At 47.3% G+C, this 27028-nt stretch overlaps 1 protein-coding gene across 1 annotated transcript; it reads left to right on the top strand.

Annotated features, from left to right (window-relative positions):
- The first annotated feature begins 9986 nt into the window (after positions 1–9986).
- Positions 9987–18672, top strand: LOC130369296 (speedy protein 1-A-like). Its single transcript, XM_056574379.1, has 5 exons — positions 9987–10297; positions 17523–17581; positions 17723–17805; positions 18143–18311; positions 18394–18672. Exons 1-5 carry the CDS (start codon positions 10042–10044, stop codon positions 18613–18615), a joined length of 789 nt encoding a protein of 262 aa, XP_056430354.1. The 5' UTR covers positions 9987–10041; the 3' UTR covers positions 18616–18672.
- The last annotated feature ends 8356 nt before the right edge of the window (positions 18673–27028 follow it).

The following is a 27028-nucleotide window of genomic DNA, read 5'->3' as shown; positions in this document are numbered from 1 at the left end:
TATATATGATAACTGCCCCCCTAATGTTATATGTGATAACTGCCCCCCTAATGTTATATGTGATAACTGCCCCCCTAATGTTATATGTGATAACTGCCCCCCTAATGTTATATGTGATAACTGCCCCCCTAATGTTATACGTGATAACTGCCCCCCTAATGCTATATGTGATAACTGCCCTCTAATGTTATACGTGATAACTGCCCCCTAAAGTTATATGTGATAACTGCCCCCTAATGTTATATATGATAACTGCCCCCCTAATGTTATATGTGATAACTGCCCCCCTAATGTTATATGTGATAACTGCCCCCCTAATGTTATATGTGATAACTGCCCCTAATGTTATATGTGATAACTGCCCCTAATGTTATATGTGATAACTGCCCCCTTAATGTTATATGTGATAACTGCCCCCCTAATGTTATATGTGATAACTGCCCCCCTAATGTTATATGTGATAACTGCCCCCCTAATGTTATACGTGATAACTGCCCCCCTAATGTTATATGTGATAACTGCCCTCTAATGTTATACGTGATAACTGCCCCCTAATGTTATATGTGATAACTGCCCCCTAATGTTATATATGATAACTGCCCTCCTAATGTTATATGTGATAACTGCCCCCCTAATGTTATATGTGATAACTGCCCCCCTAATGTTATATGTGATAACTGCCCCCCTAATGTTATATGTGATAACTGCCCCCCCTAATGTCATACGTGATAACTGCCCCCCTAATGTTATATGTGATAACTGCCCTCTAATGTTATATGTGATAACTGCCCTCTAATGTTATATGTGATAACTGCCCCCCTAATGTTATACGTGATAACTGCCCCCTAATGTTATATGTGATAACTGCCCCCTAATGTTATATATGATAACTGCCCCCCTAATGTTATATGTGATAACTGCCCCCTAATGTTATATATGATAACTGCCCCCCTAATGTTATATGTGATAACTGCCCCTCATGTTATATATGATAACTGCCCCCTAATGTTATATGTGATAACTGCCCCCCTAATGTTATATGTGATAACTGCCCCCCTAATGTTATATGTGATAACTGCCCCCCTAATGTTATATGTGATAACTGCCCCCCTAATGTTATATGTGATAATTGCCCCTAATGTTATATGTGATAACTGCCCCAATGTTATTATAGTCGGGCAGCTATATGTATCATACCACCAGAGGAATTTAGATTAAGAAGTTTTCTGGGACTTTTCCATTTATGGTCCATCCTCAGGACTGGCTATTAATGTGTTGTTGGTGGTGGACCAACACCAGGCACCTCACCCCTGCCCTACAGCTGTTTGGCAGAGCCATGGGGGGAGATTTATCAAAACCTGTCCAGACAAAAAGCTGCTGAGTTGCCCATAGAAAAAATTTTCAAAAATGAAAGAATCGATCTGATTGGTTGCTATGGGCAACACAGCACTTTTCCTCAGGACAGGGTTTGATAAATCTCCCCCCATGATGGTTTTCACATATAAACAATGGAGATTTATCCAAACCTGGGCAGAGGAAAAGTGGTGCAGTTGCCTATAGCAACCTATCAGATTGCTTCTTTTTTAGAAATGAAAGAATCAATCTGATTGGTTGCTATGGGCAACACAGCAACTTTTCCTCAGGACAGGTTTTGATAAATCTCCCCCCATGATGGTTTTCACATATAAACATTGGAGGAGATTTATCCAAACCTGGGCAGAGGAAAAGTGGGGCAGTTGCCTATAGCAACCTATCAGATTGCTTATTTTTAAAAATGAAAGAAGCAATCTGATTGGTTGCTATGGGCAACTGCACCACTCTTCCTCTGCACAGGTTTGGATAAATCTCCTCCAATGACGGGAGATGGAGAAGAGATTTCGGGTCATTGTGAAATGTTGGTGCCAGGACACTGCAGCACAGCCCCCATTCAATTTAATGGAACTAAGATTTGACAGCAGTGGATAGACCATAAATGTAAATGTCCCAGAAAACCACTGGAAAATCTCTTTAATATATATGATAACTGCCTCTTCAATGGTAAATGTGATTTCTGACACCCAGTGTTATATGTGATAATGCCACTATTTTTAGGCCTTTTAGATCGCTTTTTATACATTTTTTTCTGGTACATGAAGTGACCAAAAATCTGCAATTCTGCTATTTTTTTTACATTTACGCCATTAACCGTGCAATTTTGTTACCATTGTACTTTAATAGTTTGGACATTTCTGCATGCGGCAATACATAAAGGGGTACTCCACCGCTAGGCATCTTGGGGGAGATTTATCAAAACCTGTCCAGAGGAAAAGTTGCCCAGTTACCCATAGCAACCAATCAGATCACTTCTTTCACTTTGCAGAGGCCTTGTTAGAAATGAAGGAAGGAAGCTGATTGGTTGCTATGGGCATCCTATCCCCTATCGCTGGGCCACCTGTGACCTCCGCGCAGCACCCCGTGTTCTGAACAAATGCCAAGTTCTGGCGGCAGTGGTCGTGATGTCACGCCATGCCCCCTAGTGACGTCACGCCCCCCCCCATGGATGTCTATGGGAGCCTTCACTCCCCTTCCCATAAACATCCATAGGGGGGGGTGTGAGGTCACTAGGGGGAAAAGCATGACATCACGACCACTGCCGCCAGAACTTGGCATTTGTTCAGAACACGGGGTGCTGCTGCTGCATGGAGGGGATGTGGCGTTTTTTCTTTTTGATTTTTTTAAATTTTTTTTACAGCGTTCAACGTGCAGCATGAATAATTCAATTATTTTATTATTTGGGTCATTATGGATGTGGCGAAACTCAATATGTTTTTTACATTTTTTTTGTTGTTTTCAGAAAAAGTTGATGCTTTTTTTAATTAACATTTTATTTTTAAGAGCCCTACAAAGGGACTGACAGCGATCAGTATGGAAACTCCTCACATGCAGCTGTCATGATTTGACTGAAGTATATGAAGGGTTAATCTACTAGAAGAGGTTCCTCCGCTCCTAGTAGCTCCAGCAGGAGCCCGACTATCATACTGCTCCCTGCACGGGGGACCCGCATTGCCTTATGATAGCACTGAAAATATGGTGGGCAAGACTAGGAACCCTTAAAGGGGTACTCCGGTGAAAACCTTTTTTCTTTTAAATCAACTGGTGGCAGAAAGTTAAACATATTTGTAAATTACTTCTATTAAAAAATCTTAATCCTTCCAGTACTTATTAGCTGCTGAATGCTACAGAGGAAATTCCTTTCTTTTTGGAACACTGATGACATCACGAGCACAGTGCTCTCTGCTGACATCTCTGTCCATTTTAGCAACCATGCATAGCAGATGCATAGCAGATGCATAGCAGATGCATAGCAGATGCATAGCAAATGTATACTAAGGGCAGCATGGTGACTCAGTGGTTAGCACTTCTGCCTTGCAGAGCTGGGGACTTGGGTTCAAATCCCACTAAGGACAACAATAAATAAAGCATTATTATTATTATAATAACGTCAGCAGAGAGAACTGTGGTCGTGATGTCATCAGAGAGCATTCCAAAAAGAAAAGAATTTCCTCTGTAGTATTCAGCAGCTAATTAGTACAGGAAGGATTAAGATTTTTTAACAGAAGTAATTTACAAATATGTTTAACTTTCTGCCACCAGTTGATTTAAAAGAAAAAAGGTTTTCACCAGAGAACCCCTTTAAGCCCTGCCCCTTTAAAGGGGTACTCCACTGATCTGTGCAGACACCCGGCATTCTGCCACGCCCCCTCCCATAGACATGAATGGAGGGGGCGTGGCTTGATGTAACGAGAATATAATGTTGTACCATATGGTCTCATAGACTTCCCTGGTGTCATATTATGGCTCCTTATAACCAGGATAGCCCATTATTTGGTCGGGTGCATGAGGCCCAATACTATAGATGTTATCTCTTCTATCACAGTTCAGCATCTGCCACCCAGGAGGAGCCGGAGAAGACGGAGGACCAGCCAAAGGAGGAGGAGACGGACGGCGAGCCCAAGAAGAAGAGGGAGCAGACGGACAACAACCGGAGGGAGACCACTGATGACGCTATCCTACAGCCGGAGGAACGGGCCGCTTTTTACAGACTGCTGGGTAACAATACATTTTTCTTTCAATGACAAAAAGTATAATATTTTATCACATGATAAAATAAAGTGTTCTTATCCCCTTAAAGGTGCCCCCCACCCCCCAGGAGATAGATAGTTGCCCCCAGTGTAGATAGATTCTGCCAAGGGGTAGATAGCGGTTCCCAGTGTAGACAGGTGCCCTCCAGGAGGTAGATAGTAGTTTCCAGTGTAGATAGGTTTCCGCCAGAGGTAGACAGTAGTAATGATTGGCAGGGGACATATTCAAATTTGCGATATTTCACTATGTTCGTTCTTTTTTTTTTTTCATGTGAAAATTCGTAATGAAATTCGCATAGTGCGCATGCGCAATTATATCTCCAGTGTGCCAATATTCGCATAAATATTTGCATAAATATTCACATAAATTTGCATAAAAAAACGAATATTTGACATTACGAATATATCTCTATATTCAAAATATTCTCAAAATCGCAAAGTGCTGATATCCGCGGTAAAAATTTGCATTTAGAAAATTTGCTCTCAATACCAGTACACAGTTGCCCCACAGTGTAGAAAAGTGCCCTCCAGGAGGTAGGAAGTTGCCTCCAGTGTAGATAGATTCCCCCCCAGAGGTAGATAGCTGTTCCCAATGTAGACAGGTGCCCTCCAGGAGGCAGGTAGTTGCCTCCAGTGTAGATAAATTCCCCCCCAGAGGTAGATAGATGTTCCCAGTGTAGACAGCTGCCCTCCAGGAGGCAGGTAGTTGCCTCCAGTGTAGATAAATTCCCCCCCAGAGGTAGATAGCTGTTCCCAGTGTAGACAGCTGCCCTCCAGGAGGCAGGTAGTTGTCTCCAGTGTAGATAGATTCCTCCCCAGAGGTAGATAGCTGTTCCCAGTGTAGATAGCTGTCCTCCAGGAGGCAGGTAGTTGTCTCCAGTGTAGATAGATCCCCCCCCCCCCCAGAGGTAGATAGCTGTTCCCAATGTAGATAGCTGCCCTCCAGGAGGCAGGTAGTAGTCTCCAGTGTAGATAGATACCCCGCCCCCCCCAGAGGTAGATAGCTGTTCCCAGTGTAGACAGGTGCCCTCCAGGAGGCAGGTAGTTGATCTCAGCGTAGATAGGTTTCCCCAAACGTAGGCATTTTTCCCACAGTATAGACAGGTGCCCTCCAGGAGGTAGATAGTTGACCCAATTGTAGACATGTCCCTGTCACCCAAACATTTTTAGTAAATTAAATACATATATAATTAAATAATAATTAAAAAATACATATTTACATTTAGAGATGTCGCGAATTGTTCGCCGGCGAACAGTTCCCGGCGAATTTAGTATGTTCGCGTTCGCATCGCCGGGCGAACATATGTGAAGTTCGATCCGCCCCCTATACTTTAACATTGCAGTAAACTTTGACCCTGTGAGTCAGAGTCAGCAGACACATTACAGCCAATCAGCAGCAGTCCCTCCCTTCCAGACCCTCCTACCTCTTGCACGGACGCCATTTTAGCCTCATTCAGCATGCTGCAGGCTTAGAAAGTGGAGGGTCAGAGAAGCTGCTCCTGCTGTATAGGGAAAGCGATAGCTAGGTTGCTGCTAGGTGGTGTATTCAGGGTCCAGTTTACTCCTAAAGCACTAGTGTAACATCTGCTTTAAGGACAGCACCCAAAAAAGGCCTTTTTAGGGCTGAAAGATATCAGTCCTGGTTGGGAGGGAACCGCTGGTTAAAAGGGGTACTCCAGAATCAAACTTAAGTTCCTTCAAGCAACTAACTAATACAGTATTCAAAGGGCTGAAATATATCAGTCCGTGTGTCTTGCAACAGCTGAAGGCACTCTGATTGTTAGGGAACCGCTGGTTAAAAGGGGTACTCCAGTATAAAACTTAAGTTCCTTCAAGCAACTAACTACTACAGTATTCAAAGGGCTGAAATATATCAGTCCGTGTGTTTTGCAGCAGCTGGAGGCACCCTGGTCGGGGACCACTGCATAAAAGGGAAGTCCGCTGGCAAGCTTTTTTTCTTTAAAGCAACTAACTACTACAGTATTCAAAGTGCTGAAATATATCAGTCCGTGTGTTTTGCAACAGCTGGAGGCACCCTGATTGAGGACCCCTGCTTAAAAGGGGAACTCCGCTGGCAAGCTTTTTTGCTTATTGTCACACTAGTGCAAATCACATTAGGTGTGACAGTTGTGCAAATTAAAAAAAAAATACCTTTTTTGGCTGTTAAATAAAATCAGTCGTCACTGTCAGTTCACGTCACAGTTGCCAGTTTTTTTGCCTGCAGGGCAAATTGTGTCACCCTAGTGCAAATCACATTAGGTGTGACAGTCGTGCAAATTAACCAAAAAAATGACAGGGAGAGGAAGGCCACCCCGCAGGGGCCGTCGTGGTGCTGGGATTCCCTTTGGCCCTAGAATGGCCAGTGTTCAGAGGCCACGTACCCTGAACCCCCAAAGTTCTGAGGACTTAGTGGACTGGCTATCACAAGACACCCAATCTACTACAGCTTCCGCTCGGAACCTTGACGCACTGTCCTTCTCCTCCTCTAGCTTAGCTTCGGGCACCTCTCATGCTACCACTTGCCCGCCTACCGCCACCACCAACACTAGTACCACAGCAGCTTTACTTGATCTGTCAGAGGAGTTATTTACACATCAGTTTGAAGACATGAGTGATGCACAACCATTATTGCCAGAGGATGTAGTTAACAGGGATATGTCTCAGTCAGGCAGCATTACACACATGGACGTACGGTGTGATGATGATGTTGTACCGCTGCTGCTTCCTTTCTTGAGGTGTCAGATAGCGGTGAAGGTGTTGATGATGACGATGTGTCCGTGGATGCCACGTGGGTGCCCGCTAGAAGAGAAGAAGAGGGGAAAAGTTCAGATGGGGAGACAGAGAGGAGGAGGAGACGAGTTGGAAGCAGGGGGAGGTCGTCGCAAGGAGCTAGTGGCACAGTCAGACACCATGCATCGGCACCCGGGGTCAGCCAGACGGGACGCCAATCAACGCATGCTGTTGCCACCACCAGAATGCCATCATTGCAGAGCTCAGTAGTGTGGCATTTTTTTGTGTGTCTGCCTCTGACAACAGCGAGGCCATTTGCAACCTGTGCCAGAAGAAACTGAGTCGTGGGAAGTCCAACACCCGCCTAGGCACAACTGCTTTGCGAAGGCACATGATTGTCACATCACAAACACCTATGGGATCAACACGTCAGTACAAGCAGCACACAAAGTCAAAGCCACCATCCTCCTCCTGGTCCAGCATCTTCAGCCAGGTCAACCACTGCTGCCCTCCTTGCCCCCTCTCAACCATCCGCCTCTCTGTCTCTCGCCTTGAGCAGTTCCTGCACATCCGCCCACAGTCAGGTGTCTGTCAAGGAGATGTTTTAGCGCAAGAAGACAATGTCTCAAAGTCACCCCCTAGCCCGGCATCTGACAGCTTGTCGGAACTGCTAGCCTGCCAGCTTTTACCATACAAGTTGGTTGAGTCTTAGGCCTTTAAAAAATTTGTAGCCATTGGGACACCACAGTGAAGGGTACCCGGCCAAAATGTTTTTGCACAAAAGGCAATCCCCAACCTTTACTCCATTGTGCAAAAGGAAATTATGGCATGTCTGGCTCACAGTGTAGGGGCAAGGGTCCATCTGACCACTGATACCTGGTCTGCAAAGCATGGTCAGGGCAGGTATATCACCCACACTGCGCATTGGGTAAACCTGGTGACGTCTGCCAAGCATGGAATGCGTGGCTCTGCAGAGGAGTTGGTGAAACCGCCATGACTTGCAGACAGGCCTGCTGCCACCTCTTCTACTCCTCCTACTCCATCCTCTTCCATAACATCCTCGGCCGAGTCATCTTCCACCGGCACCCCCCCCCCCCCCCCCCGCCCCAGGTGCTATTCCACATACCTGATACGGCAGTGTCACGCCATCTTGGGGTTGACTTGCCTCAAAGCGGAGAGTCACACCGCACCAGCGCTCCTGTCGGCCCTGAACGCACAGGTGGACCAGTGGCTGACTCCGCACCAACTGGAGATCGGCAAGGTGGTTTGTGACAACTGAAAAAATTTGTTGGTGGCATTGAGGTTGGGCAAGTTGACACATGTGCCGTGCATGGCAATTTGTACAACGCTTTGTGCTCAAGTACCCAGGCTTGCAGGATGTCCTGAAGCAGTCCAGGAAGGTGTGTGGCCATTTCAGGCGTTCCTACACGGCAGATATCCAGCGGCGAAACAACATGCCAGTGAGGCGCTTGATTTGCGACAGCCCGACATGTTGGAATTCAACACTCCTAATGTTAGACCGCCTGCTCCAACAAGAAAAAGCCGTCAACTAATATTTGTATGACCGGGGTGCTAGGACATCATCTGCGGAGCTGGGAATTTTTTTGCCATGTTACTGGAGGCTCATGCGCAATGCCTGTAGGCTCATGCGTCCTTTTGAGGAGGTGACAAACCTGGTCAGTCGCACCGAAGGCACCATCATCGTCATCATACCGTTTGTTTTCTACCTGGAGCATGCCCTGCGAAGAGTGATGTATCAGGCACTAGATGAGCGTGAAGAGGAAGAGTTGTGGACACCATCACCACCAGATTCAGCCTTATCAGCATCGCTTGCTGGACCTGCTGCAACGCTGGAAGAGGATTGTGAGGAAGAGGAGTCAGAGGAGGAATGTGGCTTTGAAGAGGAGGAGGAAGACCAACCACAGCAGGCATCCCACGGTGCTCCTTGTCACCTATCTGGTACTCGTGGTGTTGTAAGGGGCTGGGGGGAAGAAGATTATACCTTCCCTGACATCACTGAGGACGAGGAACGGGACATGAGTAGCTCGGCATCCGTCCTTGTGCAAATGGGGTCTTTCATGTTGTCGGGCCTGTTGAGGGCCCTCGTATAAAAAGGATGAAGGAGAACGACCTGTACTGGGTGTCCACGCTACTAGACCCCCGGTATAAACATAAAGTGCCTGACATGTTACCGCATTACAGCAAGGCGGAAAGGATTCAGTAGGTCCAAAATAAATTAAGAAGTATGCTGTACACAGCATATAAGAGTCATGTCACAGCACAACAGGGATCTAACAGGGGAAGAGGTGAAAGTAATCCTCCTCCTCCTCCCACGAACACGCCGGCAAGGACAGGATGCTGTACAGACATGCTGTTGATGGAGGACATGCAGAGCTTTTTAAGTCCTACGCATCGTCACAGCCCTTCGGGGTCCACCAGCAGAGAACGACTTGACCGACAGGTAGCAGACTACCTGGCCTTAACCGCAGATATTGACACTCTGAGGAGCGATGAACCCCTTGACTACTGGGTGTGCCGGCTTGATCTGTGGCCTGAGCTATCCCAATTTGCTCTCGAACTTCTGGCCTGTCCCGCTTCAAGCGTCCTGTCAGAAAGGACCTTCAGTACAGCAGGAGGTATTGTCACTGAGAAGAGGAGTCGCCTTGGTCAAAAAAGTCTGGATTACCTCACCTTTCTTAAGATGAATGAGGGATGGATCCCGAAGAGACTGACACTGGGCAATACATTTGACTGAACAAGGCCTGATCAGATTAGCTGCCTTGGGCTAAAAATGGTCCACACACTGGTGTATTTGAACTCTGAATGCCGGATGACTTGTGTGACTTATCCGCCTCCAACTAGAGAGCATCAGAGAGCATTCCAAAAAGAAAAGAATTTCCTCTGTAGTATTCAGCAGCTAATTAGTACAGGAAGGATTAAGATTTTTTAACAGAAGTAATTTACAAATATGTTTAACTTTCTGCCACCAGTTGATTTAAAAGAAAAAAGGTTTTCACCAGAGAACCCCTTTAAGCCCTGCCCCTTTAAAGGGGTACTCCACTGATCTGTGCAGACACCCGGCATTCTGCCACGCCCCCTCCCATAGACATGAATGGAGGGGGCGTGGCTTGATGTAACGAGAATATAATGTTGTACCATATGGTCTCATAGACTTCCCTGGTGTCATATTATGGCTCCTTATAACCAGGATAGCCCATTATTTGGTCGGGTGCATGAGGCCCAATACTATAGATGTTATCTCTTCTATCACAGTTCAGCATCTGCCACCCAGGAGGAGCCGGAGAAGACGGAGGACCAGCCAAAGGAGGAGGAGACGGACGGCGAGCCCAAGAAGAAGAGGGAGCAGACGGACAACAACCGGAGGGAGACCACTGATGACGCTATCCTACAGCCGGAGGAACGGGCCGCTTTTTACAGACTGCTGGGTAACAATACATTTTTCTTTCAATGACAAAAAGTATAATATTTTATCACATGATAAAATAAAGTGTTCTTATCCCCTTAAAGGTGCCCCCCACCCCCCAGGAGATAGATAGTTGCCCCCAGTGTAGATAGATTCTGCCAAGGGGTAGATAGCGGTTCCCAGTGTAGACAGGTGCCCTCCAGGAGGTAGATAGTAGTTTCCAGTGTAGATAGGTTTCCGCCAGAGGTAGACAGTAGTAATGATTGGCAGGGGACATATTCAAATTTGCGATATTTCACTATGTTCGTTCTTTTTTTTTTTTCATGTGAAAATTCGTAATGAAATTCGCATAGTGCGCATGCGCAATTATATCTCCAGTGTGCCAATATTCGCATAAATATTTGCATAAATATTCACATAAATTTGCATAAAAAAACGAATATTTGACATTACGAATATATCTCTATATTCAAAATATTCTCAAAATCGCAAAGTGCTGATATCCGCGGTAAAAATTTGCATTTAGAAAATTTGCTCTCAATACCAGTACACAGTTGCCCCACAGTGTAGAAAAGTGCCCTCCAGGAGGTAGGAAGTTGCCTCCAGTGTAGATAGATTCCCCCCCAGAGGTAGATAGCTGTTCCCAATGTAGACAGGTGCCCTCCAGGAGGCAGGTAGTTGCCTCCAGTGTAGATAAATTCCCCCCCAGAGGTAGATAGATGTTCCCAGTGTAGACAGCTGCCCTCCAGGAGGCAGGTAGTTGCCTCCAGTGTAGATAAATTCCCCCCCAGAGGTAGATAGCTGTTCCCAGTGTAGACAGCTGCCCTCCAGGAGGCAGGTAGTTGTCTCCAGTGTAGATAGATTCCTCCCCAGAGGTAGATAGCTGTTCCCAGTGTAGATAGCTGTCCTCCAGGAGGCAGGTAGTTGTCTCCAGTGTAGATAGATCCCCCCCCCCCCAGAGGTAGATAGCTGTTCCCAGTGTAGATAGCTGCCCTCCAGGAGGCAGGTAGTAGTCTCCAGTGTAGATAGATACCCCGCCCCCCCCAGAGGTAGATAGCTGTTCCCAGTGTAGACAGGTGCCCTCCAGGAGGCAGGTAGTTGATCTCAGCGTAGATAGGTTTCCCCAAACGTAGGCATTTTTCCCACAGTATAGACAGGTGCCCTCCAGGAGGTAGATAGTTGACCCAATTGTAGACATGTCCCTGTCACCCAAACATTTTTAGTAAATTAAATACATATATAATTAAATAATAATTAAAAAATACATATTTACATTTAGAGATGTCGCGAATTGTTCGCCGGCGAACAGTTCCCGGCGAATTTAGTATGTTCGCGTTCGCATCGCCGGGCGAACATATGTGAAGTTCGATCCGCCCCCTATACTTTAACATTGCAGTAAACTTTGACCCTGTGAGTCAGAGTCAGCAGACACATTACAGCCAATCAGCAGCAGTCCCTCCCTTCCAGACCCTCCTACCTCTTGCACGGACGCCATTTTAGCCTCATTCAGCATGCTGCAGGCTTAGAAAGTGGAGGGTCAGAGAAGCTGCTCCTGCTGTATAGGGAAAGCGATAGCTAGGTTGCTGCTAGGTGGTGTATTCAGGGTCCAGTTTACTCCTAAAGCACTAGTGTAACATCTGCTTTAAGGACAGCACCCAAAAAAGGCCTTTTTAGGGCTGAAAGATATCAGTCCTGGTTGGGAGGGAACCGCTGGTTAAAAGGGGTACTCCAGAATCAAACTTAAGTTCCTTCAAGCAACTAACTAATACAGTATTCAAAGGGCTGAAATATATCAGTCCGTGTGTCTTGCAACAGCTGAAGGCACTCTGGTTGTTAGGGAACCGCTGGTTAAAAGGGGTACTCCAGTATAAAACTTAAGTTCCTTCAAGCAACTAACTACTACAGTATTCAAAGGGCTGAAATATATCAGTCCGTGTGTTTTGCAGCAGCTGGAGGCACCCTGGTCGGGGACCACTGCATAAAAGGGAAGTCCGCTGGCAAGCTTTTTTTCTTTAAAGCAACTAACTACTACAGTATTCAAAGTGCTGAAATATATCAGTCCGTGTGTTTTGCAACAGCTGGAGGCACCCTGATTGAGGACCCCTGCTTAAAAGGGGAACTCCGCTGGCAAGCTTTTTTGCTTATTGTCACACTAGTGCAAATCACATTAGGTGTGACAGTTGTGCAAATTAAAAAAAAAATACCTTTTTTGGCTGTTAAATAAAATCAGTCGTCACTGTCAGTTCACGTCACAGTTGCCAGTTTTTTTGCCTGCAGGGCAAATTGTGTCACCCTAGTGCAAATCACATTAGGTGTGACAGTCGTGCAAATTAACCAAAAAAATGACAGGGAGAGGAAGGCCACCCCGCAGGGGCCGTCGTGGTGCTGGGATTCCCTTTGGCCCTAGAATGGCCAGTGTTCAGAGGCCACGTACCCTGAACCCCCAAAGTTCTGAGGACTTAGTGGACTGGCTATCACAAGACACCCAATCTACTACAGCTTCCGCTCGGAACCTTGACGCACTGTCCTTCTCCTCCTCTAGCTTAGCTTCGGGCACCTCTCATGCTACCACTTGCCCGCCTACCGCCACCACCAACACTAGTACCACAGCAGCTTTACTTGATCTGTCAGAGGAGTTATTTACACATCAGTTTGAAGACATGAGTGATGCACAACCATTATTGCCAGAGGATGTAGTTAACAGGGATATGTCTCAGTCAGGCAGCATTACACACATGGACGTACGGTGTGATGATGATGTTGTACCGCTGCTGCTTCCTTTCTTGAGGTGTCAGATAGCGGTGAAGGTGTTGATGATGACGATGTGTCCGTGGATGCCACGTGGGTGCCCGCTAGAAGAGAAGAAGAGGGGAAAAGTTCAGATGGGGAGACAGAGAGGAGGAGGAGACGAGTTGGAAGCAGGGGGAGGTCGTCGCAAGGAGCTAGTGGCACAGTCAGACACCATGCATCGGCACCCGGGGTCAGCCAGACGGGACGCCAATCAACGCATGCTGTTGCCACCACCAGAATGCCATCATTGCAGAGCTCAGTAGTGTGGCATTTTTTTGTGTGTCTGCCTCTGACAACAGCGAGGCCATTTGCAACCTGTGCCAGAAGAAACTGAGTCGTGGGAAGTCCAACACCCGCCTAGGCACAACTGCTTTGCGAAGGCACATGATTGTCACATCACAAACACCTATGGGATCAACACGTCAGTACAAGCAGCACACAAAGTCAAAGCCACCATCCTCCTCCTGGTCCAGCATCTTCAGCCAGGTCAACCACTGCTGCCCTCCTTGCCCCCTCTCAACCATCCGCCTCTCTGTCTCTCGCCTTGAGCAGTTCCTGCACATCCGCCCACAGTCAGGTGTCTGTCAAGGAGATGTTTTAGCGCAAGAAGACAATGTCTCAAAGTCACCCCCTAGCCCGGCATCTGACAGCTTGTCGGAACTGCTAGCCTGCCAGCTTTTACCATACAAGTTGGTTGAGTCTTAGGCCTTTAAAAAATTTGTAGCCATTGGGACACCACAGTGAAGGGTACCCGGCCAAAATGTTTTTGCACAAAAGGCAATCCCCAACCTTTACTCCATTGTGCAAAAGGAAATTATGGCATGTCTGGCTCACAGTGTAGGGGCAAGGGTCCATCTGACCACTGATACCTGGTCTGCAAAGCATGGTCAGGGCAGGTATATCACCTACACTGCGCATTGGGTAAACCTGGTGACGTCTGCCAAGCATGGAATGCGTGGCTCTGCAGAGGAGTTGGTGAAACCGCCACGACTTGCAGACAGGCCTGCTGCCACCTCTTCTACTCCTCCTACTCCATCCTCTTCCATAACATCCTCGGCCGAGTCATCTTCCACCGGCACCCCCCCCCCCCCCCCGCCCCAGGTGCTATTCCACATACCTGATACGGCAGTGTCACGCCATCTTGGGGTTGACTTGCCTCAAAGCGGAGAGTCACACCGCACCAGCGCTCCTGTCGGCCCTGAACGCACAGGTGGACCAGTGGCTGACTCCGCACCAACTGGAGATCGGCAAGGTGGTTTGTGACAACTGAAAAAATTTGTTGGTGGCATTGAGGTTGGGCAAGTTGACACATGTGCCGTGCATGGCAATTTGTACAACGCTTTGTGCTCAAGTACCCAGGCTTGCAGGATGTCCTGAAGCAGTCCAGGAAGGTGTGTGGCCATTTCAGGCGTTCCTACACGGCAGATATCCAGCGGCGAAACAACATGCCAGTGAGGCGCTTGATTTGCGACAGCCCGACATGTTGGAATTCAACACTCCTAATGTTAGACCGCCTGCTCCAACAAGAAAAAGCCGTCAACTAATATTTGTATGACCGGGGTGCTAGGACATCATCTGCGGAGCTGGGAATTTTTTTGCCATGTTACTGGAGGCTCATGCGCAATGCCTGTAGGCTCATGCGTCCTTTTGAGGAGGTGACAAACCTGGTCAGTCGCACCGAAGGCACCATCATCGTCATCATACCGTTTGTTTTCTACCTGGAGCATGCCCTGCGAAGAGTGATGTATCAGGCACTAGATGAGCGTGAAGAGGAAGAGTTGTGGACACCATCACCACCAGATTCAGCCTTATCAGCATCGCTTGCTGGACCTGCTGCAACGCTGGAAGAGGATTGTGAGGAAGAGGAGTCAGAGGAGGAATGTGGCTTTGAAGAGGAGGAGGAAGACCAACCACAGCAGGCATCCCACGGTGCTCCTTGTCACCTATCTGGTACTCGTGGTGTTGTAAGGGGCTGGGGGGAAGAAGATTATACCTTCCCTGACATCACTGAGGACGAGGAACGGGACATGAGTAGCTCGGCATCCGTCCTTGTGCAAATGGGGTCTTTCATGTTGTCGGGCCTGTTGAGGGCCCTCGTATAAAAAGGATGAAGGAGAACGACCTGTACTGGGTGTCCACGCTACTAGACCCCCGGTATAAACATAAAGTGCCTGACATGTTACCGCATTACAGCAAGGCGGAAAGGATTCAGTAGGTCCAAAATAAATTAAGAAGTATGCTGTACACAGCATATAAGAGTCATGTCACAGCACAACAGGGATCTAACAGGGGAAGAGGTGAAAGTAATCCTCCTCCTCCTCCCACGAACACGCCGGCAAGGACAGGATGCTGTACAGACATGCTGTTGATGGAGGACATGCAGAGCTTTTTAAGTCCTACGCATCGTCACAGCCCTTCGGGGTCCACCAGCAGAGAACGACTTGACCGACAGGTAGCAGACTACCTGGCCTTAACCGCAGATATTGACACTCTGAGGAGCGATGAACCCCTTGACTACTGGGTGTGCCGGCTTGATCTGTGGCCTGAGCTATCCCAATTTGCTCTCGAACTTCTGGCCTGTCCCGCTTCAAGCGTCCTGTCAGAAAGGACCTTCAGTACAGCAGGAGGTATTGTCACTGAGAAGAGGAGTCGCCTTGGTCAAAAAAGTCTGGATTACCTCACCTTTCTTAAGATGAATGAGGGATGGATCCCGAAGAGACTGACACTGGGCGATACATTTGACTGAACAAGGCCTGATCAGATTAGCTGCCTTGGGCTAAAAATGGTCCACACACTGGTGTATTTGAACTCTGAATGCCGGATGACTTGTGTGACTTATCCGCCTCCAACTAGGGTTCAAGCCGAAATGTTTTAGGGCACTTTCTGCCTGGCGAAACAAACATACATTTTTCTGGCCGCAGCTACAGTTGCGGCTGCGACAATACAAAATTTTCCAGCCAGGTGCACATGCCTAATTTTTCTGGCCTCTGCTGCTGCACTTGTTATGGTGCTGCAATTTTTATGGCCACAGCTACAGATGCGGCTTCGACAATACACAATTTTTCATCCATGTGTACATGCCTAATTTTTCTGGCCTCTGCTGCTGCACTTGTTATGGTGCTGCAATTTTTATGGCCGCTGCTACAGCTGTGACAATACCAAATTTTTCATCCATGTGTACATGCCTAATTTTTTTGGCCTCTGCTGTTGCACTTTTTCTGGTGCTGCAATTTTTCTGGCTGCTGCTACAGAAGCTGCAACAATACCAAATTTTTCAGGCATGTGTACATGCCTAATTTTTCTGGTACTCTCTGCTGACATCTCTGTCCATTTTAGCAACCGTGGATATTAGATGTATGCTAAGGGTGGCATGGTGGCATGGTGGCTCAGAGGTTAGCACTGCTCCCTTGCAGTGCTTGGGCCTTGGGTTCAAATCCCACTATGTGCTGCCTAATATGGGGAAATCTTATGTGCTGCTTAAAGTGGAGCTCTAACTATGTGCTGACTAACATGGGGGAATCTAACTATGTGATGCCTAATATGGGGAATCTATGTGCTGTCTAAGGGGGGAAATCTAACTATGTGATGCCTAAAGGGGGCTCTATGTGCTGCCTAAAGGGGGCTAAAGCACGTTATACCAAACCATTTAGGAATAATAGGGGATTTTTGCCCTTTATGGATTAAAACCAAACTCTGCATCAACTATGTAATTTTCCATGGGAGTTTTGCCGTGGATCCCACTCTGGCACGCAACAGTCCAGGTGTTCGTCCCCTTGAAACAACTTTTAAATCCCTATTGTGGCCAGAAAGAGTCCCTGTGGGTTTTAAAATTTGCCTGCCCATTGAAGTCAATGGCAGTTCGCCCGTTCGCGAACATTTGCAGAAGTTCGCGTTCGCGGTTCGCAAATCGAAAATTTTATGTTCGCGAAATCTTTATTTATGTTCTCTTTACTGCCATACCAACATGGACGTCCCTTGGTGCATACAGTGTGATGTTACCCTGTGTGTGTCTGAGCCGGAGATAGTGGGCAGAGGTCCTGCACCTCTCCCAACCTGCAACCAGGGAAAGTGCCCTAGACCCATAATTCTAGAGATCTCCAGCAGTTCTGCCACCCTGCCGGGCTAGGAAGATGGTGGTTCCCTAGGCAGGTGCCTACTCAGCCAACCCCCAATCTTGGCCCTATGAAACAGACATATACATCGTAAATAAAGATCAGTATTATCATAGCCCTAATACTGAGGTCCATGTTCTTCAGGAAAGATAATGTTCCCTCTACAGAACCTTCTCTCTCCTGCTCTGGTGCTTCTGTACAATGTATAGTATGGAATATAGTGTATAATGTGTCAGTGACTGTATACACACATGTATATGTATATTGTATGTAGAATTGTTATAGATAGTATAGAAGATATTAATTGAATAGATAAAAATTATGATATTTCTCTTATTTTTGTAGACGAAGGACACATCCAGCTATTTCTAGGCAGGGACAGCTGCTATAAGATCGCGGACAAGGTAGTATATAAAGGGAAAGAATAGATGTTGTACGGATAGAAGTAAATACAGGGATATACTGGAGACATACAGGTACTGTATAATAGAATGTATTTAGATAAGAAATGTATTACCAGCCTCTAACTCTTCTCTTCCCTCTAGTATCTACTGGCCATGGTCCTCATCTACTTCCGAAGAGCCAACCTGCGTATGGAGGAATATAACACCTACTTCTTTCCAGCGCTGTGAGTTTTTATTAATGTTATTGCATATATACACATCGATATAAATACATAAATATATATATATATATATATATATATATATATATATACACATCGATATAAATACATAAATACATTTATATATATATATATATATATATATATATATATATATACACATTGATATAAATACATATATATATATATATATATATATATATATTTATATACACATTAATATAAATACATATATATATATATATATATATATATATATATTTACTACCAGTGGTTCTTCTCCTCTTCCTCTTGTGAAATGTTGTACAATTTTTATTTATTTATTTTTTCTTCCTTTTAGCTTTCTTGCCAACCAGTTTGAAGAGGATGAGATGTTTCGACGCGAGATCTACCCCTGGGCCCTCGGACCGATGTGGACGGCGATGAAGACCTGGATGCTACACCTACGGAACCTGCTGCTCCTCCGGATGAGATTCCACGCTTGGGTGACCAGAGACACCTGTGATCGGGTCAGTGACATAAAATAAAAACTATACACTAGGAATGAAAGTCTGTGTTTATTATAACAATTTATATTGTGTTTAATTCTAGATCATGGCACAAGACCCCGAGTACTGGGCATGGAAGAGAGAGCGGAAGGAACATCACGGCTGGGCCATACGCTGGTACCGGAGGGATCCTGGAGAATACATCCCGAGAGGCCCATGGTGGATCCCTCCCGCCTGCTCCATCTGTATCACCGATCTGCAGCCTTGTGCCGGGGAAGAGAACACCAAGCGAAGAAGGACGAAGAAAGAAGAACAGAACGGATAAAGACCAAGCCATCCCAGATGTATTCTTAAGGGCACGTTCCCACTTGGCATATATGCGTATTTGACGCTTCACAAAGTCTGCAGAAGCAGCGGGAAATACGCTGCGTATCCCTCACTCACCATACACGCAAGGCTTTTTGGCGGCAGCCCTATGTGCGCAGTAAGTTTTGGAGGCGGGGCGTCACCTCCAAAACTCACTGCGCACATAGGGCTGCCGCAAGAAAGCCTTGTGTGTATGGTGAGCGAGGGATACGCAGCGTATCTCCCGCTGCTGCTACAGATTTTGCACAGCGTGAAATATTCTGCGTACACGCCAAGAGGGAACGTGCCCTTATAGTATATTTATTGTTACACATTATGCACACACTAAATCACTGTACACAAATCACAAACACAAAATACATACACATTAATCTCCTACACACAATCACTACATACACATTCTTCCCCTACACACTATCACTACATAAACATTCATTCCCTACACAATATCACTACATACACATTCATCCCCTACACACTATCACTACATACACATTCATTCTCTTCACACTATCACTACATACACATTCATTCCCTACACACTATCACTACATACACATTCATTCCCTACACACTATCACTACATACACATTCATTCCCTACACACAATCACTACATACACATTCATCTTCCTACACACTATCACTACACAGACATTCATCCCCTACACACAATCACTGCATACACATTCATTCCCTACACACTATCACTACATACACATTCATCCCCCACACACTTTCACTACATACACATTCATCCCCTACACAATATCACTACATACACATTCATCCCCTTCCCACTATCACTACATACACATTCATTCCCTACACACTATCACTGCATACACATTCATTCCCTACACACTATCATTACATACACATTCATCCCCTTCACACTATCACTACATACACATTCACCCCCTACACACTATCACTACATACACATTCACCCCCTACACACTATCACTACATACACATTCATTCCCTACACGCTATCACTACATACACATTCATTCCCTACACACTATCACTACATACACATTCATTCCCTTCACACTATCACTACATACACATTCATTCCCTTCACACTATCACTACATACACATTCATTCCCTACACACTATCGATACATACACATTCATTCCCTTCACACTATCACTACATACACATTCATTCCTTACACACTATCACTACATACACATTCATTCCTTACACACTATCACTACATACACATTCATCTCCTACACACAATCACTACATACACATTCATTCTGTACACACTATCACAACATACACATTCAACCCCTACACACTATCACTACATACACATTTGCAGTCATGTTATAGCGTAATAGGGGCATAGATGCCCATAGATGCCCACGACAAGGAAATAATTCTACAGCCGTACAAATTACTAGTCAGACCGCACATAGAATACTGTGTACAGTACTGGGCACCAGTGTACAAGAAAGATATAGTGGAGCTGGAGAGGGTTCAAAGACGGGCAACCAGGGTAATACGTGGAATGGGAGGACAACAGTACCCAGAAAGATTATCAGAATTAGGTTTATTTAGTTTAGAAAAAAAGAAGGCTTAGGGGAGACTTAATAACTTTGCATAAATATATCAGGGGACCATTCAGAGATCTCTCCCATGATCTATTTATACCCAGGACTGTATCTATAACAAGGGGGCATCCTCTATGTCTAGAGGAAAGATTTCTACACCAGCACAGACGGGGGTTCTTTACTGTAAGAGCAGTGAGACTGTGGAATTCTCTCCCGGAGGAGGTAGTCATGGTGAACTCTGTAAAAGAGTTCAAAAGGGGTCTGGATGCGTTCTTGGAGAATAATAACATCGCCGGTTATGTATACTTGATTTATAGGGACAGAATGTTGATCCAGAGATCTATTCTGACTGCCATATTTGGAGTCGGGAAGGAATTTTTACCTCTAGTATGAGGGTTTTTTGCCTTCCCCTGGATCAACTCAGTAGGGACTTACACATTAAAACACATTAAAAATACATATAAAATATAATAATAAAGTTCACATTTAATTACATTTATTTACCTTGTCTGAGTCACTTCTATTAGAATTTGTTACAAAGTGTGGATGATGAGCGGTGTGTGACCCGAATGCCCTGATGTAACCTTCAGAGTTTTTTTTCCTTCTCCCTAGTAAATAGTAAAGTAGAAAAAACGTATGCGGTTAACTTTTTGCAGTCACATTAAAAGGGTACTCCACTGCCCCTGCGTTCAAACATTTTGTTTTGAACACTGGGTGCAAGCTCCTGGGGTTGTGTCGTCATGGCCACGCCCCTCGTGATGTCAAGCCATGCCACGCTGCCCTAAACGAAAGTCTATGGAGGGGCGTGATGCATGCCAAGCACCCTCCCAGAGACTAGCATTGAGGGGACGTGGCGTAACATCACAAGGGGCGTGGCCATTACGTCATGACCCCCACAGCTTGCACCCAGCATTCTGAACAAAATGCTCACATGTTCAGAACGATGGGGCAGTTGAGTACCCCTCTTTATTGCATGCTTGGAACCCTAGCTATAGTGCTGCAGAGTTAACAGTCACACAAAGGCCCTGATGCCTGAGGGGGTCCATGAAGTGTTATGAATGGCACAGGATGGTTTGGGGGTCCTTGTTACACATTGCACATTGTGTGGAGGCCGAGGACACGGTGGTGGGTGAGGAGGCGGAGTTGCACACTGTCACCAACTGGACCAACTGCCTGAGAGCGAGAGCGTGGAGGAGGAAGCGGTGTGACCTGTCCAAGTTGCTGTTGTGGCTGTGCAGGAACCACATTTTCTCAGTGTGCCGTAAAATCACATGTATTGTCCCTGCCCGTAGTTACAGCTCCACACGTCAGCGCTACCGTGCACTTTTGAACACACCGACAGGCTCAAGGACTGGCACACCTTCTCTTGTACAAACTTATGCAGGGCTGGTACTGCCTTCTTCGCACAGAATTGACAACTTGGGACTCTCCACCTCGGCTCGGCATAAGCCATCAATTCTCTGAAAGGTGCGGAGTCCACCACTTGAAATGGGAGGAACTGCAGCACCAGCAACTTGGAAAGGAGGACATTCAGCTTCTGCGCCATTGGATGAGTGTGCGCATACTGTTGTCTCTTGGACATGGCTTCGCCTATGGATTGTTGGCAGAATGGCTTACTACAAGTAGGAGCAGAAGCATCTGTAGCGACAGAAGGAGGGTATGACACACAGCTCCCTTCACCTGAGGTGGTGGACCCTTGGCTGGCTGAAGGAGGGAGTGGCGTGCCACTGGGTGATGCCGCAGGCTGGACCACCACATCTGAGCCACGGTTGTCCCAGGCCGCTTTATGCTGGCACATCATATGTTGACGCAGGGCCGTGGTGCCAACATTGCTACCCTGTCCATGCTTCACCTTTTGCCGACATATCTTGCATGTGGCTGTGTTAACTTCCTTCAGATGCTTGATGAAAAACTGCCAGACCACCGAGTATCTGATTTTACCACCAACAGTGTGCAATAAGTGACTGCTACTGCCGCAGTCTCCAGGAACCCCTGTTCCTCTACCTCCTGGGAAGGTAGGCTGCCACAAAGCAGTTGGTCTACCCTGGGCACGTTTGGCTCCTGAATTTCCACTTCTGCCACTATGTTGACTGCCAACCATGCTGCCACCTTGCTGGCTCACCTGCTGCCTCAGGGGCAACCTGCAACCCTCTTCTGCTGCTGATGATGAAGCCCCCTCTGCACCCGGATCCCAAGTGCGATCGGCTTCATCATCATGGAGTTCTGTCTGCATGTCAATGATGTCCTCCTCATGTTCCTCAAGAGTGTATGATTCAGGATGCTGAATGCTGGAAACACCACCTCCCACGTCACCCTCCTCATCAATAATTGCCCACCTAGCGTATGTCACGATGCCGGCTGGCAGGAGGTGGATCCTCTGTGCCAGAGAGGGATTGGCGTGGACCGTGCTAGTGGACCGGTTCTAAGTCACTACTGGTGTTCACCAGAGCCCGCCGCAAAGCGGGATGGACTTGCTGCGGCGGTAGTGACCAGGTCGTATCCACTAGCAACGGCTCAACCTCTCTGACTGCTGAAGATAGGCGCGGTACAAGGGAGTAGACAGAAGCAAGGTCGGAGGTAGCAGAAGGTCGGGGCAGGCAGCAAGGATCGTAGTCAGGGGCAACGGCAGGAGGTCTGGAACACAGGCTAGGAACACACAAGGGAACGCTTTCACTGGCACAATGGCAACAAGATCCGGCGAGGGAGTGCAGGGGAAGTGAGGTATACATAAGGAGTGCACAGGTGAACACACTGATTAGAACCACTGCGCCAATCAGCGGCGCAGTGGCCCTTTAAAACTCAGAGACCCGGCGCGCGCGCGCCCTAGGGAGCGGGGCCGCGCGCGCCGGGACAGGACCGACGGAGAGCGAGTCAGGTACGGGAGCCGGGGTGCGCATCGCGAGCGGGCGCCACCCGCATCGCGAATCGCATCCCGGCTGGAGGCGGTATCGCAGCGCACCCGGTCAGTGGATCTGACCGGGGCGCTGCGGGAGCGAGAGTGTAGCGAGCGCTCCGGGGAGGAGCGGGGACCCGGAGCGCTCGGCGTAACAGTACCCCCCCCCCCTTGGGTCTCCCCCTCTTCTTGGAGCCTGAGAACCTGAGGACCAGACTTTTATCTAGGATATTGTCCTCAGGTTCCCAGGATCTCTCTTCAGGACCACAGCCCTCCCAGTCAACCAAAAAGAAGGTTTTCCCTCTGACCTTTTTGGAGGCCAGTATCTCCTTTACAGGAAAGATGTCTGAAGAACCGGAGACAGGAGTGGGAGAGATAAGTTTAGGAGAGAAACGGTTGATGATGAGTGGTTTAAGAAGAGAAACGTGAAAGGCATTAGGAATACGAAGAGAAGGAGGGAGAAGAAGTTTATAAGAGACAGGATTAATCTGGCACAAAATTTTGAAAGGACCAAGATAGCGTGGTCCCAATTTGTAGCTGGGAACACGGAAGCGGACATATTTAGCGGAGAGCCATACCTTGTCTCCGGGAGAAAAAATGGGGGGAGCTCTTCTTTTCTTATCAGCAAACTTCTTCATGCGTGATGAAGCCTGTAAGAGAGAATTTTGGGTCTCTTTCCATATGGTGGAAAGATCACGAGTTATTTCATCCACAGCGGGCAAACCAGAGGGCAAGGGAGTAGGGAGGGGGGGAAGAGGGTGACGGCCGTACACCACGAAAAATGGGGATTTGGAAGAAGATTCAGAAACTCTGAAGTTATACGAGAATTCGGCCCATGGTAGAAGATCTGCCCAGTCATCCTGGCGGGAGGAAACAAAATGCCGTAAATAATCACCCAGGACCTGGTTAATTCTTTCTACTTGCCCATTGGATTGAGGATGATAAGCAGAAGAAAAGTTTAATTTAATCTTGAGTTGTTTACAGAGAGCCCTCCAGAATTTTGACACGAATTGGACGCCTCTATCCGAGACGATCTGCGTGGGCAACCCGTGAAGACGAAAAATGTGTACAAAAAATTGTTTTGCCAACTGAGGAGCAGAAGGAAGACCAGGAAGAGGGATGAAATGTGCCATCTTGGAGAATCGATCAACGACCACCCAAACAACAGTGTTGCCACGGGATGAGGGTAAGTCTGTAATAAAGTCCATACCAATCAGAGACCAAGGTTGTTCGGGAACAGGCAGAGGATGAAGAAGACCAGCGGGCTTCTGGCGAGGAGTCTTATCCCGGGCACAGACAGTGCAGGCCCGCACAAAATCAACAACATCCGTCTCCAGAGTCGGCCACCAATAGAAACGAGAGATGAGTTGCACGGATTTCTTGATGCCCGCATGGCCTGCGAGATGGGAGGAGTGACCCCATTTGAGGATTCCGAGGCGTTGGCGTGGAGTGACGAAGGTCTTCCCTGGAGGAGTTTGCCTGATGGAGGCTGGAGAAGTGGAGATCAGGCAGTCAGGAGGAATGATGTGTTGCGGAGAGAGCTCTACTTCCGAGGCATCCGAGGAACGAGAGAGAGCATCGGCCCTGATGTTCTTATCGGCAGGCCGAAAGTGAATTTCAAAATTAAATCGGGCAAAGAACAGAGACCACCTGGCCTGGCGAGGATTCAGCCGTTGGGCAGACTGGAGATAGGAGAGATTTTTGTGATCGGTGTAAATAATAACTGGAAATCTTGATCCCTCCAGCAGATGCCTCCATTCCTCAAGTGCTAATTTAATGGCTAGTAGCTCTCGATCCCCGATGGAGTAGTTCCTCTCCGCCGGAGAGAAGGTCCTAGAAAAAAAAACACAAGTAACAGCATGCCCGGAAGAATTTTTTTGTAGAAGGACCGCTCCCGCTCCTACTGAGGAGGCATCTACCTCCAATAGGAAGGGTTTAGATGGGTCAGGTCTGGAGAGCACGGGAGCAGAAGAAAAGGCAGACTTGAGCTGTTTAAAGGCGTCTTCCGCTTGAGGAGGCCATGACTTAGGATTGGCATTCTTTTTGGTTAAAGCCACGATAGGAGCCACAATGGTGGAAAAATGTGGAATTAATTGTCTGTAATAATTGGCGAACCCCAAAAAACGTTGGATAGCACGGAGTCCGGAGGGGCGTGGCCAATCTAAGACGGCAGAGAGTTTGTCTGGATCCATTTGTAGTCCCTGGCCAGAGACCAAGTATCCTAGGAAAGGAAGAGATTGACATTCAAACAGACATTTCTCCATCTTGGCATAAAGTTGATTGTCACGAAGTCTCTGAAGAACCATGCGGACATGCTGGCGGTGTTCTTCTAGGTTGGCAGAAAAAATCAGGATATCGTCCAGATACACAACAACACAGGAATATAAGAGATCACGAAAAATTTCATTAACAAAGTCTTGGAAGACGGCAGGGGCGTTGCACAGGCCAAAGGGCATGACCAGATACTCAAAGTGTCCATCTCTAGTGTTAAATGCCGTTTTCCATTCATCCCCCTCTCTGATGCGGATGAGATTATAAGCACCTCTTAAGTCCAGTTTGGTAAAGATGTGGGCACCTTGGAGGCGATCAAAGAGTTCAGAGATAAGAGGTAGAGGGTAGCGGTTCTTTACCGTGATTTTGTTAAGACCGCGGTAGTCAATGCAAGGGCGTAGGGAGCCATCTTTTTTGGACACAAAGAAAAATCCGGCTCCGGCAGGAGAGGAGGATTTGCGGATAAAGCCCTTTTTTAAATTTTCCTGGATGTACTCAGACATAGCAAGAGTCTCTGGGGCGGACAGAGGATAAATTCTGCCCCGGGGTGGAGTAGTGCCCGGGAGGAGGTCAATAGGACAGTCATAAGGCCTGTGAGGAGGAAGAGTCTCAGCTTGTTTTTTGCAAAACACATCAGCAAAGTCCATATAGGCCTTAGGGAGACCGGTTACAGGGGGAACCACAGGATCACGGCAGGGAGTACTGGTAACCGGTTTAAGGCAGTCCTTGAAACAAGAGGTACCCCAACTCTTGATCTCCCCTGTGGACCAATCCAGGGTTGGGGAATGGTGTTGAAGCCAGGGTAGTCCAAGGAGAATTTCGGAAGTGCAATTGGAGAGGACCAAAAACTCAATTCTTTCGTGATGAGGTCCGATGCACATTAGGAGGGGTTCCGTGCGGTAACGCACGGCACAGTCCAATCTTTCATTGTTAACGCAATTGATGTAAAGAGGTCTGGCGAGACTGGTCACTGGGATGTTGAACCTGTTGATGAGAGAGGCCAAAATAAAGTTTCCTGCAGATCCGGAATCCAAGAAGGCCTTAGTGGAGAAGGAGAAGGTAGAGGCAGATATCCGCACAGGCACAGTAAGACGTGGAGAAGCAGAGTTGACATCAAGGACTGTCTCACCTTTGTGCGGAGTCAGCGTACGTCTTTCCAGGCGGGGAGGACGGATAGGACAATCCTTCAGGAAGTGTTCGGTACCGGCACAGTACAGGCAGAGATTCTCCATGTGGCGTCGTGTCCTCTCTTGAGGTGTCAGGCGAGACCGGTCAACTTGCATAGCCTCCACGGCGGGAGGCACAGGAACGGATTGCAGAGGACCAGAGGAGAGAGGAGCCGGGGAGAAAAAACGCCTCGTGCGAACAAAGTCCATATCCTGGCGGAGCTCCTGACGCCTTTCGGAAAAACGCATGTCAATGCGAGTGGCTAGATGAATGAGTTCATGTAGGTTAGCAGGAATTTCTCGTGCGGCCAGAACATCTTTAATGTTGCTGGATAGGCCATTTTTAAAGGTCGCGCAGAGGGCCTCATTATTCCAGGAAAGATCTGAAGCAAGAGTACGGAATTGCACGGCGTACTCGCCAACGGAAGAATTACCCTGGACCAGGTTCAGCAGGGCAGTCTCAGCAGAAGAGGCT

This window comes from Hyla sarda, chromosome 4, assembly GCF_029499605.1.
Source record: "Hyla sarda isolate aHylSar1 chromosome 4, aHylSar1.hap1, whole genome shotgun sequence".
Classification (NCBI taxonomy): Eukaryota; Metazoa; Chordata; class Amphibia; order Anura; family Hylidae; genus Hyla; species Hyla sarda.
Note: the sequence above shows the minus strand (reverse complement) of the source record. Positions and strands in the feature narration are given on the sequence as shown.